At 32.1% G+C, this 15,041-nt stretch overlaps 1 protein-coding gene and 1 pseudogene across 2 annotated transcripts; both read left to right on the top strand.

Moving 5' to 3' along the window:
* The first annotated feature begins 1,778 nt into the window (after nt 1-1,778).
* LOC116021085 (F-box protein At5g49610-like) lies at nt 1,779-3,820 on the top strand. Of its 2 annotated transcripts, none has more exons than XM_031261693.1 (2): nt 1,779-1,890; nt 2,456-3,820. In XM_031261693.1, exon 2 carries the CDS (start codon nt 2,466-2,468, stop codon nt 3,513-3,515), a length of 1,050 nt encoding a protein of 349 aa, XP_031117553.1. In that variant the 5' UTR covers nt 1,779-1,890; nt 2,456-2,465; the 3' UTR covers nt 3,516-3,820. The 2 variants fall into 2 exon arrangements, with proteins under 2 accessions (XP_031117553.1, XP_031117554.1); XM_031261694.1 differs by having other exon boundaries at nt 1,864-1,890; nt 2,496-3,820.
* A 9,085-nt stretch (nt 3,821-12,905) lies between these two features.
* Nucleotides 12,906-13,933, top strand: LOC116020432 (annotated as a pseudogene).
* The last annotated feature ends 1,108 nt before the right edge of the window (nt 13,934-15,041 follow it).

Below are 15,041 nucleotides of genomic sequence, written 5' to 3' on the forward strand. Positions count from 1 at the left end.
ACCCCAAAAAAGATATTACTCACACTTGAGGAACATTTGCACAAGATAAACACAAATATCAATAAAAAAAACATTGCTCAATGAAAATAAAGAGAGAAAGAAAAGCTTTTCTATTGAAGATGTTCTAAATGAGATGAAATCCAACTCTAGTATGTGGTACAAGCATGCTCAAACTTTTTCCCAACTCCAATCTCTAGTGTTTGTTTACTCCCAAGTATGTTTTCACATGATCGTCTTGAATTTCTTGATTTAGCACTACCGGCCAAATTTAGACCTCTCTGGCGGTCCATTTACTGCGGCGATGGTTCAATAGAAATTCCCCTAGTCGGGAAGGAGCGACAAACGACGACAAGCTGCACTTGTGACTGATTGGCTACTCGACGATGGTGGCTATGCCTTGCGAATCCTACAAGAACTGAAGAGCGGAAAATGACTTCCCCCGTAAAAGAGGGGAAGTTGTTTTCTAGGAAAACAAAGCTATTGCCCATGACCTTGTGATCAAGCGACATATAGTGACTCTCCTAAATGGGAGGTCATGAGACCTCAGTGGAGGCGCTATTTGACTTTTGTGCTTCAACAGGTTGAGAAAGTATAGAAAACTATTTTACACTTGACCGGAAGTCATTTTTTGTTGACTTTAACTTTCCACCATCCCCCAAACACTGGAAGCCCAGAAATAGATTTCCCAAGTTTCCAAACACATATTATCTGCATATTCTTTCTTCATGTGAAAAAAACTTAGTCAATCATTAACCATTTCAAGTCATATAAAGACCTTTTGTAATTCAACGATATACATGCTATAATTTTTATCTCCTCTTATTTCGAGAACTTTAAATCTATTAGGGGCTTTTTCAAATAAATATTAGATGCATATCTAAATTTGTTATTTAATGCTAGTAATATTATGTAGCGGAGCTTAATGTCATCTATTGCGAAAGAATGTATTTGATTAAAATCAATTCTAGATCTCTGTATGAACCCTTGGGCTACAACACTTGATTTATATCACACAAAATCATTCTTTTTTCTCTTTCGTACAAACACTCATTAACCTATAAAGTTAACATTCAAAATGGTGTATGTGTTATAAAGAGAATACATTTATTTTATCGAGTTGAGTTATATCTTAATTGCTCCTCTATATATTAAATAGTGAGTGCGCTTCTGGCTAGCGCCTAGCTCGATTTGGATCCATATAATCATATAACGAGTGCAATTTGTAAAGGCTTGCTTATGATATCCTTTGTCCACACAAAGGTTATGCACTAAACAAAAATAATTTAATGAACTTACTAAGCATTTTAATAACTAAATTGAACTACACAGAGTAATTAGTTTACTTACATGGTGGAGTTTCAAGTTTGCTTCAAGCCAAGTAATCGCCGATTAGTTGTCGAAAAACTTCAGGAATTACTTAGACTCTACCATTGACTAGTAATTACCAATTGCTTTATTGTGGTTTTGATTTTATTTATTTTACTTGAAACATAGTGTGAAATTAAGGTTCCTAAATTATAAAGTACGGATGCCGACAGAAAAAAGTGACTGTATTTTGACAAGAATACTCTCAGATGAAAAAGCTCCTTAAAGTCCACTTAGAAAAACTAGAAAATTAAAACGTCAATTATTACTTAAAGATGAGAAGTGAGCAGGACCAATATATACAAATTAATCCTACAATTATAATTTTGGAGGGAAAATATGTTCCGCCACACATTTAGCTTTAGTATATCTATATATATAGATATGAAGGGAAAGAATATGGAGGTTAACCGGTTCTCAATAGATTGCTGGACAGGCTATGCAGCTGTCAGATATATCCATCATATCGCCCTCCATTTTTCTTTAAGCTGTTAGGTCTCCATCAGCTATTGCTATCGTTCATAGGTACGCCCTTTCGAACAACTATGAAAACTACTTTAATCTTGATTATCTCTCCTTGATCACTACCCGCAATCCGTGAATTTCTTTCAGTTATAGCGGTTCTGTCATAATTTGAATTTGGGAATAAGGTTTTGAATTTGGATTTTAATTAATCTCTCTTCATTTCTTGTTTGTATTTTGTGTCTTTAGTGAGAGAACTTAGAGCTTCATTGGATTGAAATCAAACCCAAAATCAGCTCTAAACATGTTAGTTGGTCCACATGGGACTTGTTCTTGCAGCTTTGTTTCGCTCTAAACCATTCTTTTTTATGTTTTCTCATTCTGTGCAAGTTTTGGTGTTTCTATGCTAATGACTCAAGAATGGTATTTATGGACATTTTCTTCTGTATTTGCTTCTTAAATAGGTCTACATTTTCTTTATGGTTATGTGAATTCTAGCTTTTACAATGGTTTCACATGGTGTGATTTCCTATTTAGTGCATTTTCAATTTGTCATAATAAATCTATGATACTAGACTTCTCTCAAATGCCTCTGTTATCATTGAAACCTTTCTTCTGCATCAAACAGTTTGCTTTTCATGGATCTCAAGTATACCATTAAAGAACAGGTCCTTCAATTCCTTCCTGCTAAATCACTGTTCAGATGCCTGGCTGTTTGTCGAGACTGGATGCACCTGATTTTAACACCATCCTTCCACCGTGATCAATCACTTCATTGCCGTGGCATATCAGGCCTTTTTTGTCAGACTTCTGAAAATCGTATTGTCTTCATACCAATTAATCCAAAATCTTGTGGTGTACCAGATCCATCTTTGAGTTTTTTCCCAGAGCCTGTTGAAATTAGGGCCTCATCAAATGGAGTGTTGTGTTGCCAAGGACGAAATGGAAACTACTATTTGTGCAATCCAGTTACAAAACAATTGAAAATACTTCCAAAACCTACTGCTTTTCATGGATCTGAGCCAGCAGTTGTGCTGATATTTGAACTGTCACTGCTCGACTCTGTACCTGAGTACAAACTCATTTGTGCCTTCGAATCTTCCGAGTTTGATGGTGCAACTGAATTTGAAATATACTCCTCCAGAAATAACTCATGGAATTTTCCTGGGGAGTTTTGTTATGGAGCTAAAATAGCTGATCTGGGGTCTGGAGTTCATATCAATGGTGTTGTTTACTGGCCTGTGGGGAATAGTCGCATTCTTTGTTTTGATCTAACAAAGGATAGGTCACAATTCCTGGACAACAATCCTGATGAGCCCGACGCTGAGGCTGACTGCTTACTGGGAACATTTGATGGAAAGCTTTGTAAGGTTGATATCAAATTGCCTGGCTATCAAGTGTTTGTGAGTGTCTTGGTTAATGTCCACGCAAATACAATGGCTTCGGATGACATGTGGGAAACTAGACTGGTGCTTGATCCTGATCACACTGATATGCCTTTGGATCAATTGGATGACCCCAAACTTGTTGCTGTAAGCAGAGACATTCTGGTGTTTGAGAGTGAGAACAGATTTTACTCCTATGATTTTGAACACCAGGAAACTAAAATACTACTGAGCCCTCCTCTGCCAGCTGAATCGTATTATGTGAGATGGGTGCTCTATGTGAATAGTCTTGTTTCATTCTGAGCTTACCCTTGTTCACCTCTTGTACTTTCATAAACTCTCAAGCTCCTAGTCTGAATAATGTGTGATGTTTTTCTATCAATTGGGGATGATTTTTTTTTCTTTTTATATTTGAATTGTGGAAAGAGTTTCCTTTGTGACATCTTTAATTCAGGGGTATTTTTAACTGATGGGAAGTTTATATTGCTTAGTCTTTGGATGACCTGAAGTATTTGTTGAACTTTGAAATCTTTTTAATGCTTGTAATGAAGGCATGAACTTGTGGGTTTTTATACCAAGTTATTATGGGAACTATTGAAGTTTGTCTATCTAGAGTTGGTCAAGGACAAAGAAGATAATAGGTTTTAAGTTTATTTCAACAATATTTTGTTGTTAAGTTGTCTAAATTTCATTATCTTAAGCAATTAATAAAGGGTTTTCTTGAGTTCAAAAAAAAATAAAAAATAAAGGGTTTTCTTTTATAGTTAAGTTTTCTAATTAATGTGTTTTAATGTGTTTCTCCTTTCCATAGCTACTCTATGCTGCTCTTGATTTCTCGAATGGGCTCTTCAACACAGTGAATGAGCTACAATTCTTCTCTTTTCTTTCATTCCTTTGCCATTGAAATTGAACATGCCTAACAACACAAATTAAATTACACTAATAAGTCTCATATATGCACTCTTTTGTGACAAATTTCATCACAAAGTAAGTTAATAAATGGGGTAAATATATACAATAAAACACTTATCAGAAATTGCATTCATAAGCAAAATTGAATTGAGGAAATTACAATAAAAGTAAACAAAGCTTAGCTTGATCGATTGATAATTGGAAACTATACAATGTTGACATGAATCTAAGTTTGAATTACAATCTAAAATCTTGAGCAGGCCTTCACTAAATCTAGACCAAATCGTAAAGAACAAGGATGCTGGAATGTTCTCTCCAGAAAATCCTAAAAAGAAGGAAATTAAAAATGAAGAATGATCTAAAAATAACTATCCATCCCAATTTATACTCCAAGTTCGTGCCAAATCGAACAGATTTTAAATTTATTGGGTGCGCACTCACGATCCACTTCACGGCCGTGAAGTTGATCGTGACTCATGAGTTTTAGGTGAGGATGGTAGCTTCCAAACTTCACAACGGACCTCACGGCCATAAGGTCCATTGTGAGCTCCTAATCAATCTCGTGGATGTTTGAGGTGATGCTAAAACCCACGGCTATGAGCGTCAACGTGAGCCCAAACAATTCTTTGAATTTTCTTGTGCTTTCCCCTTCTCCGTTTCCTACAAGCAAAAACCTTTCCAATTAGAGCCGTTTACATCCCAAGAGCATTAAAAATCAATCAAAATGGGGTTAAATGCCCGTTTCAAATCAAGCCCAAAATCTTGTTTATCACTTAACTTTGGCTTGGGTCGATTTCGGGCTAGGCCTTTAGGCTTTTTTTTTTTTTTTTACAATTATTTGTTCAAATCTGCTAGGATATGCAAAACTCACATAGAAGAAAGTAGGTTGAGTTTCAGTATATACTTGACATATGCAGTATTTGTTCATAACTACTTGCTTAACTTACTAGGAACATTTGATGGATGGATTTGTAAGGTTTTTATCTTTGAAAAAGAAATGCATGTCAAAGTCTTGTTTAATATCCACACAAATACAATGCCTTTGGATGATATTGTTTCGGACGAAGACTATCCCGACATGTGGAAAAAAAGACCAGTGCTTGATTCTAAGAACTATCCCTAAGATACAATGAACTATCACTAGTACAAAAAAATACATCCACTACACATGTAAAAGTGTTTTCGCTACACCTCTACAGGTGTAGCGAATGGTGGTGTCGTTGAAAGTATAGGCTTTCCGCGACATCCGTAAAGGGTGCCGCGGAAAGCTTATATATTTATTTTTTTAATTAAATACTTTCCGCGTCACCCGTACCTGGGCGGGTGCCGCGAAAAGTATTTAATTAATAATAAAATAATGACTTTCCGTTGCACCCGTGTGGCTATGGGTGCCGCAGAATATTTTTTAGTAATTAAATTAAATTTACAATATTACCCAATTTTATGTATTCAAAATCTGCTGTAGAGAATTTTTCAAATCCAAAATCACCAAACGTCAAATTTTACAAAACTAGCTAATAACAACAAATTAAACCTATATCTATTCACAATGATATTTTCAAACCAACACAAATGACTATTTTCAAATTAACCAACACAAACAACTATTTTCAAACCAACACAAATAACTAATTTCAAACCAACACATAACTATTTTCAACCCAACACACACATCATTACAATATACTTCATAATTAATAATAAACATAATATATCACCACAATATACTTATATCAATTAATAACAATAGAGATAATGTTTAAACGAAATAAAGTTTAAACGCACTCTTCTAGAAAATATTTTGTCCACAACTCTCGAACTTCATCTACTTCGTTCGTAGAGTATGCGGCTTCTTCCAATGCCTACAAAAAAAATTAATTAATCAAATTAGTCAACATATTAATTTATAAATTAATATATATATATATATATATATATATATATATATGTTAGGTTTAAATTTAAAAGAAAATAATAGTTTAAACATGAAATAATTTTTAATATTACCTTAATTGTGGTTATTGGATATACATCAACTGAATGATAGTTGCTTCGGGTCGGAAGTATATCACAAGACGCAGAAACGCTTTGAGGAGTGCCAACTGAAACTCTTTGTGGACATTGGCTTGCAGATGACATGTTTTTCATCAATATATTGAGTTGCTGGGTGAGCATTTCAATCTTGGGTTGCACCTCTAACAATGTGGCTTGCCTACAGTTTTCCAACATCTTTTGTACCTCAACAGTAGACATAACCTCACTCAGTGTGTCCTGTTTCTGCTCTGGTTTACCAAAAACTTGTCTGATGGTCGAGTATGAACCAACTCCTCTTACACTACCATGACCACGTTTCTGCTCTGATGTACCAAGAGCTGATGACAATATATCGTGATATCTATTTGGTAGAAATGTGCCTTGACTAACTTCATCACATTTTTCTATCTGTTTCAATCAATAAAATAAAACCAAATATTAGTATTTTTATGAATCTTATATATTCTTATAACAATTTTTTTAAAAATAATACCTACAATTTTATGAAAAACTTCATCTGTTTTCTCATTCGGAATGTAATAACTTCCTTCTTCTGACTTCTTAACTCTTGCGCGTACCCAATCAAAACAGCGATCACTGGACAGTATTTACAAGCTAACAGAAGCACAAGAAGATTGTGAAGATAGAGGGTCTGCTATCATCCACTCTGATTGTTTACCCGCATATCCAGCAGAACCTAGGAAATGTGGATGCTCATTGCATTCCTGCCTTTGCTTTGCTTTCTGACTCTTAACCTATAATTTTAATGATATGTTAATATTAATAAAACACTTAAACTAAAATTAATGAACTACTTATAATAAAATGAAATAAACATACCTTGAACTCCTCACTCTCGCAATGTGCAACAAACTGTGTCCATTGCTCTTCACTCAAGTAATCATAGAGTTGTACAGGAGATTCATAGTGTTTGTGCTTATTGTCAAGATGTTCACGCTTCAACCTACTTTTGAAATCTCTCCATCTCGATGATGCAATTCTCATTACTATCCTTCTCTTTGTATCATCTTCAATGGAAAACTGTGTCTGAATAACAACATAAACATAAACAATGACAATTTATGATAATTATACATATATCAATAATTGACAATTAATATAAAGTTATTGGATACCTTAACATCGTTCCAAATTATATCTTTAAGTTTTTTATCTACGTTGGGCCAACCGTCGATGTTGATATCTACTTTAGAACGAACCAAAGTCCCAATGTAAGGTGTAAACTGTTTGGCATATTCTCCAATCGGTCTACCATAATTATCAAAATGAATTGTCAATACACCTTTTTCGCCATTTTTCTTTTTCAACTTTTTGCATATTGTTGGGCCTCTTCTTTTAGGTACGGGAGGAGTTTCTTTGGGGTCTGAACGAGAAGATCCTCTATTTTGATCACTCATGGTTATCTATATATACCTGCACATACAAAAAAAAAACAATATATATATATATATATACACACACACATATACATATATCCGTCAATTAATAAAACTATGTAGATCAGATATGGATATTCAATTATGGATGCATTTAGAAACGATACCTAGTTTATATCTAACTAATCCAAATCAATCTAATTCATCAAAATACTTAACTCAACAAATTCAATTTAGTTAATTCATAATATATCTAAATACATATTTAATCAAGTACCTAATTCATCAAAATATATATCTAACTAATAATCATATATAGTTATTTTGTTAATTAATACTAATTTATGTAATATACTTAGAAATAATATTATTTTAAATTGTTTGACAATAAATAATTTATTTTTACAATTTTTTTTTAAAATTCAAAACAAATATAACACAATAACAACAAAATTCAAAATAAATTGATAAATTTTATGATTCCATATTATTAATTATGAATTATTTTTGTCATTCACAATAATAGTAAAATTCAAAAAATTCTTTAAGAAATCAAACATTAATATTCAACAAAGTCCAAATATAACACAAATATTTGAGCAAAGTTCGAAATAAATTACAAATAAAAGAAAATAAATCAAATACATTAATAATATTCGAAATAAATACACAAATATTTGAAATAAATAAATGAAATACAAAATTAAAAAAAAAAAAAAAAAAAAAAAATAAAAAAAAAAAAAAAAAAAAAAAATAAAAAAAAAAAAAAAAAAAAAAAATAAAAAAAAAAAAAAAAAAAAAAAATAAAAAAAAAAAAAAAAAAAAAAAATAAAAAAAAAAAAAAAAAAAAAAAATAAAAAAAAAAAAAAAAAAAAAAAATAAAAAAAAAAAAAAAAAAAAAAAATAAAAAAAAAAAAAAAAAAAAAAAATAAAAAAAAAAAAAAAAAAAAAAAATAAAAAAAAAAAAAAAAAAAAAAAATAAAAAAAAAAAAAAAAAAAAAAAATAAAAAAAAAAAAAAAAAAAAAAAATAAAAAAAAAAAAAAAAAAAAAAAATAAAAAAAAAAAAAAAAAAAAACAAAACAAAACAAAATTATCGGCAGAATGGCGTCAGCGGCGGCAGAGAGCGGTGAGCAATGGCGTCGGCAGCAGATCTGAAGCGATGGCGGCGGCGGAAGCTCTCAGTGTTGACGGTAATGGCTGTGAGAGGCGTCGGCGTCGGCGGCTCTCCTCAAATGCAGGTGAAGACGAAAATGGTGATGAAGAAGACGTCGCCAGGTGAAGTCGGGTGTGAAGAAGACGAACGAAAATGGTGTGAGGGTTTCGAAAATGGTCTCGCCAGATCTGTTTTTGGGAAAGTGGGTTCACTTTTCGCGGCACCCATAAAAGCGGGTGCCGCGGAAAGTAATATCGCCTCCTATTCCTATTTGTGAGACTCATTAATGCTTATTTCACCTTTCGAAGAACTAAGAAAACTACATTAAACTTAATTATTGCTCCTTCATCACTACCCACGATCCGTGAATTTCTTTCAGTCATGTTTGTGTTTGAGTGAATTTTGATTTTAATTAATCTCTCTTCATTTCTTGTTTAGTTTGTATTTTGTCAGTTACTACGCCGGGTATGTGTATTTAGTGAGAGAACTTAGAGCTTGGTTGAAATTAAAACCAAAATCACCTCTAAACTTGTTAGTTGGTCCATATGAATTGTGGAAAGAGTTTTCTTTGTGACATCTTTGAAATCTTCTTTTGTAATGAAGGCATGAAGCTGTGGGTTTTTATACCAAGTTATTATGGGAACTATTGAGAAGTTTGGACACTAGTTTCTATCTAGAGTTGGTCAAGGACAAAGAAGATAATAGGTTTTGTGAATGCATGAAGCTGTGGATTTTTATACCTAGCTCGATCTGGAACCAGATAATCATATAACGAATGCATTTTGTAAAGGTTTGCTTGTGATATCCTTCTCCACACAAAGACTATGCACTAAACAAAAAGAATTTAATGAACTTACTAAGCATTTTAATAACTAAATTGAACTACACAGAGTAATTTACTTACATGGTGGAGTTTTAAGTTTGCTTCAAGCCAGTTACTTTATCGTCGACTAGTAACTGCCAATTGCTTTATTGCGGTTTTGATTTTATTTTATTTTACTTGAAACATATCGTGAAATTAGGTTTCCTGAATTATAATGTACTAATGCCGAAAAAACGTGATTGTATTTCACTATTTTGACAAGAATGCCCTTAGAAAATTAAAACGTCAGTTATGGCTTAAGAACAAAAAATGAGCAGGATCAATAAATACAGATTAATCATACAATTATCTTATAATTTAGTTATGAAAAAGTGATTTCTCTTTGAGTATTACCGGAGCAGGATCAATAATTGAAAAAGTGATTTCTCTTTGAGTATTACCGGAGCAGGATCAATAATTGAAAAAGTGATTTCTCTTTGAGTATTACCGGAGCAGACAATTATCTTATAATTTAGTTTTACCGACTCTGCAAATGTAGTGTATGCTAAAGTACAAAGGGACAACAGCGGGAGATTAATCATACAATTATCTTATAATTTAGTTTTACCGATTCTGCAAATGTAGTGTCTGCAAATGTAGTGTATGCTAAAGTACAAAGGGACAACAGCGCCTCCACTGAGGCTCGAACCCACCCTCTCCCACATGGGGGTGCAACCAGATGTCACTAAACCACAAGGTCATTAGCGATTAATATAATTTCTAATCATGTACATATTTAGATAAATATAGAGAGAAAAATTTTACTAATTAAATTGAATTATTCATAATCGTATTTCATATATATTATAATTCTAACAATATAGATAATAACTAAGAAAATTATACTTAGAAATTAAAATATGTAAATTTTAAATTTTGGATATGTGATTTTAAACTCTAATCAGAGGCATTTTCTTATATGATTGTGTAATACAGTGTGTATATAAATAATATTTATTAATATGTATGTATGCAAATTCTGTAATATAATTTCTGTAATTATAATTTATATTGATATATTATAATTAAATTTAGAAATTAAAAATATCATTTTAATTTTGTATGATTAATATAGTGCATAAGTATATGTATTTATGCATTTTTTAAAATATAAATATATATGAACACATATTTCGTTAATTTTATAATTTTATTTTTAATTATATTTTATATTTTATTAATTATAATTAAGAAAATTACATTTACAAATTAAAAGAATTTAATTTTTAAATTTATTTGGATTAATGTAGTCCTAACTATATTACATATTTAGACAAATTTCTAAATATTTTTGATTTTTTAATTAAGAGTATGAGTTTAAACATATTTTAAAATAATTTTTTAATAAGTAACCATTACAGTAATTAACGTGTATAATTATGCCAGCAATCACAATTAAATATGTGTATGTATTTTCATATTGTACAAAATACTATAAATATAATATATGTCTACTATAAATCACAATTCAATATGTGATACTTTTTTTATTTTATAAATATTGATAAATATTATATAATTTTTTTCCTTGCATGAAAAGACATTCTTATTTTAAAATTTTACATTGATNAATTACATTTACAAATTAAAAGAATTTAATTTTTAAATTTATTTGGATTAATGTAGTCCTAACTATATTACATATTTAGACAAATTTCTAAATATTTTTGATTTTTTAATTAAGAGTATGAGTTTAAACATATTTTAAAATAATTTTTTAATAAGTAACCATTACAGTAATTAACGTGTATAATTATGCCAGCAATCACAATTAAATATGTGTATGTATTTTCATATTGTACAAAATACTATAAATATAATATATGTCTACTATAAATCACAATTCAATATGTGATACTTTTTTTATTTTATAAATATTGATAAATATTATATAATTTTTTTCCTTGCATGAAAAGACATTCTTATTTTAAAATTTTACATTGATATCTGAGTTTTGTTTCAAAATCTACTTTGGTGATATTTTAAACTTTGAGTAACACTTATGTGAGACTGCCTCACAAGTCGAATCTTTGAATAGTGGGTCGGATCTTTGACCTCGTTAATTTAAGATCTGACCCGCCTCACTGATTAAGACCCATGAAACGGATAAGTTTTTGCCCTAAACTTTTGTTTGTTATTGTAGTAAATAGATGTTTGGAAACCATTTAGTTTTGTTTCTAAATATCTTTTAATCCATAAATATAGCACAATCAAAATCTCTCTAGATCATCATTTAAATAATAGGTCCATAACAAACTTTGTGGTTCAATATTTGTAAATCTATAATATGTTTTTAACTAATTTATTGAAGTTTATTTGTTTTAGTTCTAATGAAAGATATTTTTGGAGGGAAAATATGTTCCGCCACACCTTTAGCTTCAGTATATCTATATATAGATATGAAGGGAAGGAAAATGGAAGTTAACTCTTAAGTCTTCTTGTTCACCGGTTCTCAATAGATTTCGGGACAGGCTATGCAGCTGCCCCACTCCATCAGATATATCCATCGCCGGCCCTCCATTTTTCTTTCAGCTGTATAGGTCTCCATATCGTATAGGTACGTCCTTTCAAAGAACTGCGAAAACTACTTTAATCTTGATTATCGTTCCTTGATCACTACCTGCAATCTGTGAATTTCTTTCAGTCATGTTTGTTTTTGAGTCGTTTTACTGGTTCTGTCATAATTTGTGAATAAGGTTTTGAATTTTGATTTTAATTAATCTCTCTTCATTTCTTGTTTAGTTTGTATTTTGTCAGTTACTACGCCGGGTATGTGTATTTAGTGAGAGAACTTAGAGCTTGGATTGAAATCAAAACCAAAATCAGCTCTAAATTAAACTTGTTAGTTGGCTCATATGGGATTTGTTCTTGCAGCTGTGTTTTGCTCTAAACCATTCTTTTTTATGTTTTCTCATTCTGTGCAAGTTTTGTTGGTGTTTCTATATGCTAGTGACTCAAGAATGGCATTTCTGGACATTTGAATGAGTATAATTATATATTTTGGTTATCATGTTCCTACTTCCTAGTGATCTATTCAGGTCAAGAAGTTCTTTAATCTGAATGGGCCTTTTTCACAAGAAGAAAATGAATAGGGATAGTGAAGGAATGGTACTGTTTAGATAAGCTTTAAGCTTAGAGATTAGTTTAATCCAATTTTCTTCTGTATAGCTTCTTCTTATAGGTCTACATTTTTTTATGGTTATGTGAATTCTAGCTTTTACAATGGTTTCACATGGTGTGATTTCCTTTGCGCATTTCCTATTTAGTGCATTTTCAATTTGTAATAATAAATCTATGCTACAAGACTTCTCTGAAATGCCTCTGATATCATTGAAACCTTCCTTCTGCATCAAACAGTGTGCTTTTAATGGATCTCAAGGATATCATTAAAGAACATGCCTTTCCATTCCTTCCTGCTAAATCACTGTTCAGATTCCTGGCTGTTTGTCGAGACTGGAAGCTCCATATTTCAACACCATCCTTCCACCATAATCAATCACTTTGTTGCCGTAACATATCAGGCCTTTTTGGTCAGATTTCTGAAAATCGTAATGGCTTCGTACCAATTCATCCAGAATCTTGTGGTGTACCAGATCCATCTTTGAGATTTCTGCCAGAGCCTGTTGAAATTAGGGCCTCATCAAATGGAGTGTTGTGTTGCCAAGGACGAAATGAAGACAGGGACTACTATTTGTGCAATCCAGTTACAAAACAATGGAAAAAACTTCCAAAACCTACTGCTTGTCATGGATCTGAGCCAGCACTTGTGGTGATATTTGAACCTGAGTGCAAACTCATTTGTGCCTTCGAATCTACTGCTTTTGATGATGCAACTGAATTCGAAATATACTCCTCCGAAAATAACTCTTGGAATGTTTCTCGGGAGATTTGTTTTGGAGCTAAAAAAGCTGATCTTGGTCTGGTGTTCATGTCAATGGTGTTGTTTACTGGCCTGTGGGGAATAGTCACATTCTTTGTTTTGATCTAACAAAGGATAGGTCACAGTTACTGGACAACTATTCTTATGACCCTGATGCTGAGCCTGAATGCTTACTGGGAACATTTGATGGAAGGCTTTGTAAGGTTGATAACAATGGCTATGAAGAGTTTGTGAGTGTCTTGGTTAATACCCACGCAAATACAATGCCTTTGGATTATGATATTGACATGTGGGAAACTTTACAGGTGATTGCTCCTAACAACCCTAATATGCCTTTGGATGACACCAAAGTTGTTGCTGTAAGCAGATATACTATGGTGGTTGAGAGTATGAACAGATTTTACTCCTATGATTTGGCTCAGCCAGCTGGATCGTATAATGTGAGATGGGTGCCCTATGTGAATAGCCTTGTTTCATTCTGAGCTTGCCCTTTGTTCACTTCATGTACTTTCATAAACTCTCAAGCTCCTACTTTGAATAATGTGTGAGGAAAAGAGTACATGGTGTATGTATCTTCATGCGTTTCACTAGGTGCCTCATTACCTTTAACTATATATATTAAGATTCAATCAAAAGAAAAAAGAGTACAGTTGTTAGTCTTCAAGGCCCAACAATAAGGATTGATTCAAGTAAATGTCATTCCCCTGGAGATAACAATCTTCAAATTTTCATGTTCTAATATAAAACATTTTTTCAAAAATAAGTGTAGAAAGGGGTTTTGTGAACAAATCACTAGAGCGGACATTTTGTATAATAATCTCGTGACTTCTCGGGAGCTCACGTAGATTGAATCTTGATGCTATATATTTTGTCAAATATTCCTAAACATACATGTTTATCATTTGTGAAACACAAGTTTTATTGCCATCATATAAGACATTGGTACGGAAAGTTCTAGCCGAACTTTGGTCGCAAGCTAAGGTCTCCGGGCTTCGATATCGGCCGTTGGCCACTCAGCAACTGTTTATAGCCTCTCCCACGGCCCTCCTACGCTCGCCAGTGAATACTCTAGTGTTCGCCGACTCCCAAGTACGTTTTCACATTATCATCTTGAATTTCTTGATTTAGCACTGCCGACCAAATTGAGGCCTCTCCGGTGGTCCATTTACAACGGCGATGGCTATGCCTTGCAGATTCTACAAGAATTGAAGAGTGAAAAATGACTTCCCCCAACAAAGAGGGAAAGTTGTTCTCGAGAAAAACAAAGCTATTTTACCCTTGATCGGAAGTCATTTTCTATTGACTTTAATTTTTCACCTTCTCCTAAACACAAGAAACCTAAAAATGATTTCCGTAAATCATTTTCCAAGTTTCCAAACACAGTCTTAAATGAGCATATAATGACACATTATCTGCATATTCTTTCTTCATGTGGAAAAACTTAGTCAATCATTAATAACCATTTCAAATCATATAAAAAAAACCTTTTGTAATTCAACGATATTCATGTTGCAATTTCATCTCCTTTTGTTTCGAGAACTTTAAATCCATAAGGGACTTTTCCAAATAAATATTAGTTGCACATCTAGA

Source organism: Ipomoea triloba, chromosome 5 (assembly GCF_003576645.1).
Source record: "Ipomoea triloba cultivar NCNSP0323 chromosome 5, ASM357664v1".
NCBI classification, from domain to species: Eukaryota; Viridiplantae; Streptophyta; class Magnoliopsida; order Solanales; family Convolvulaceae; genus Ipomoea; species Ipomoea triloba.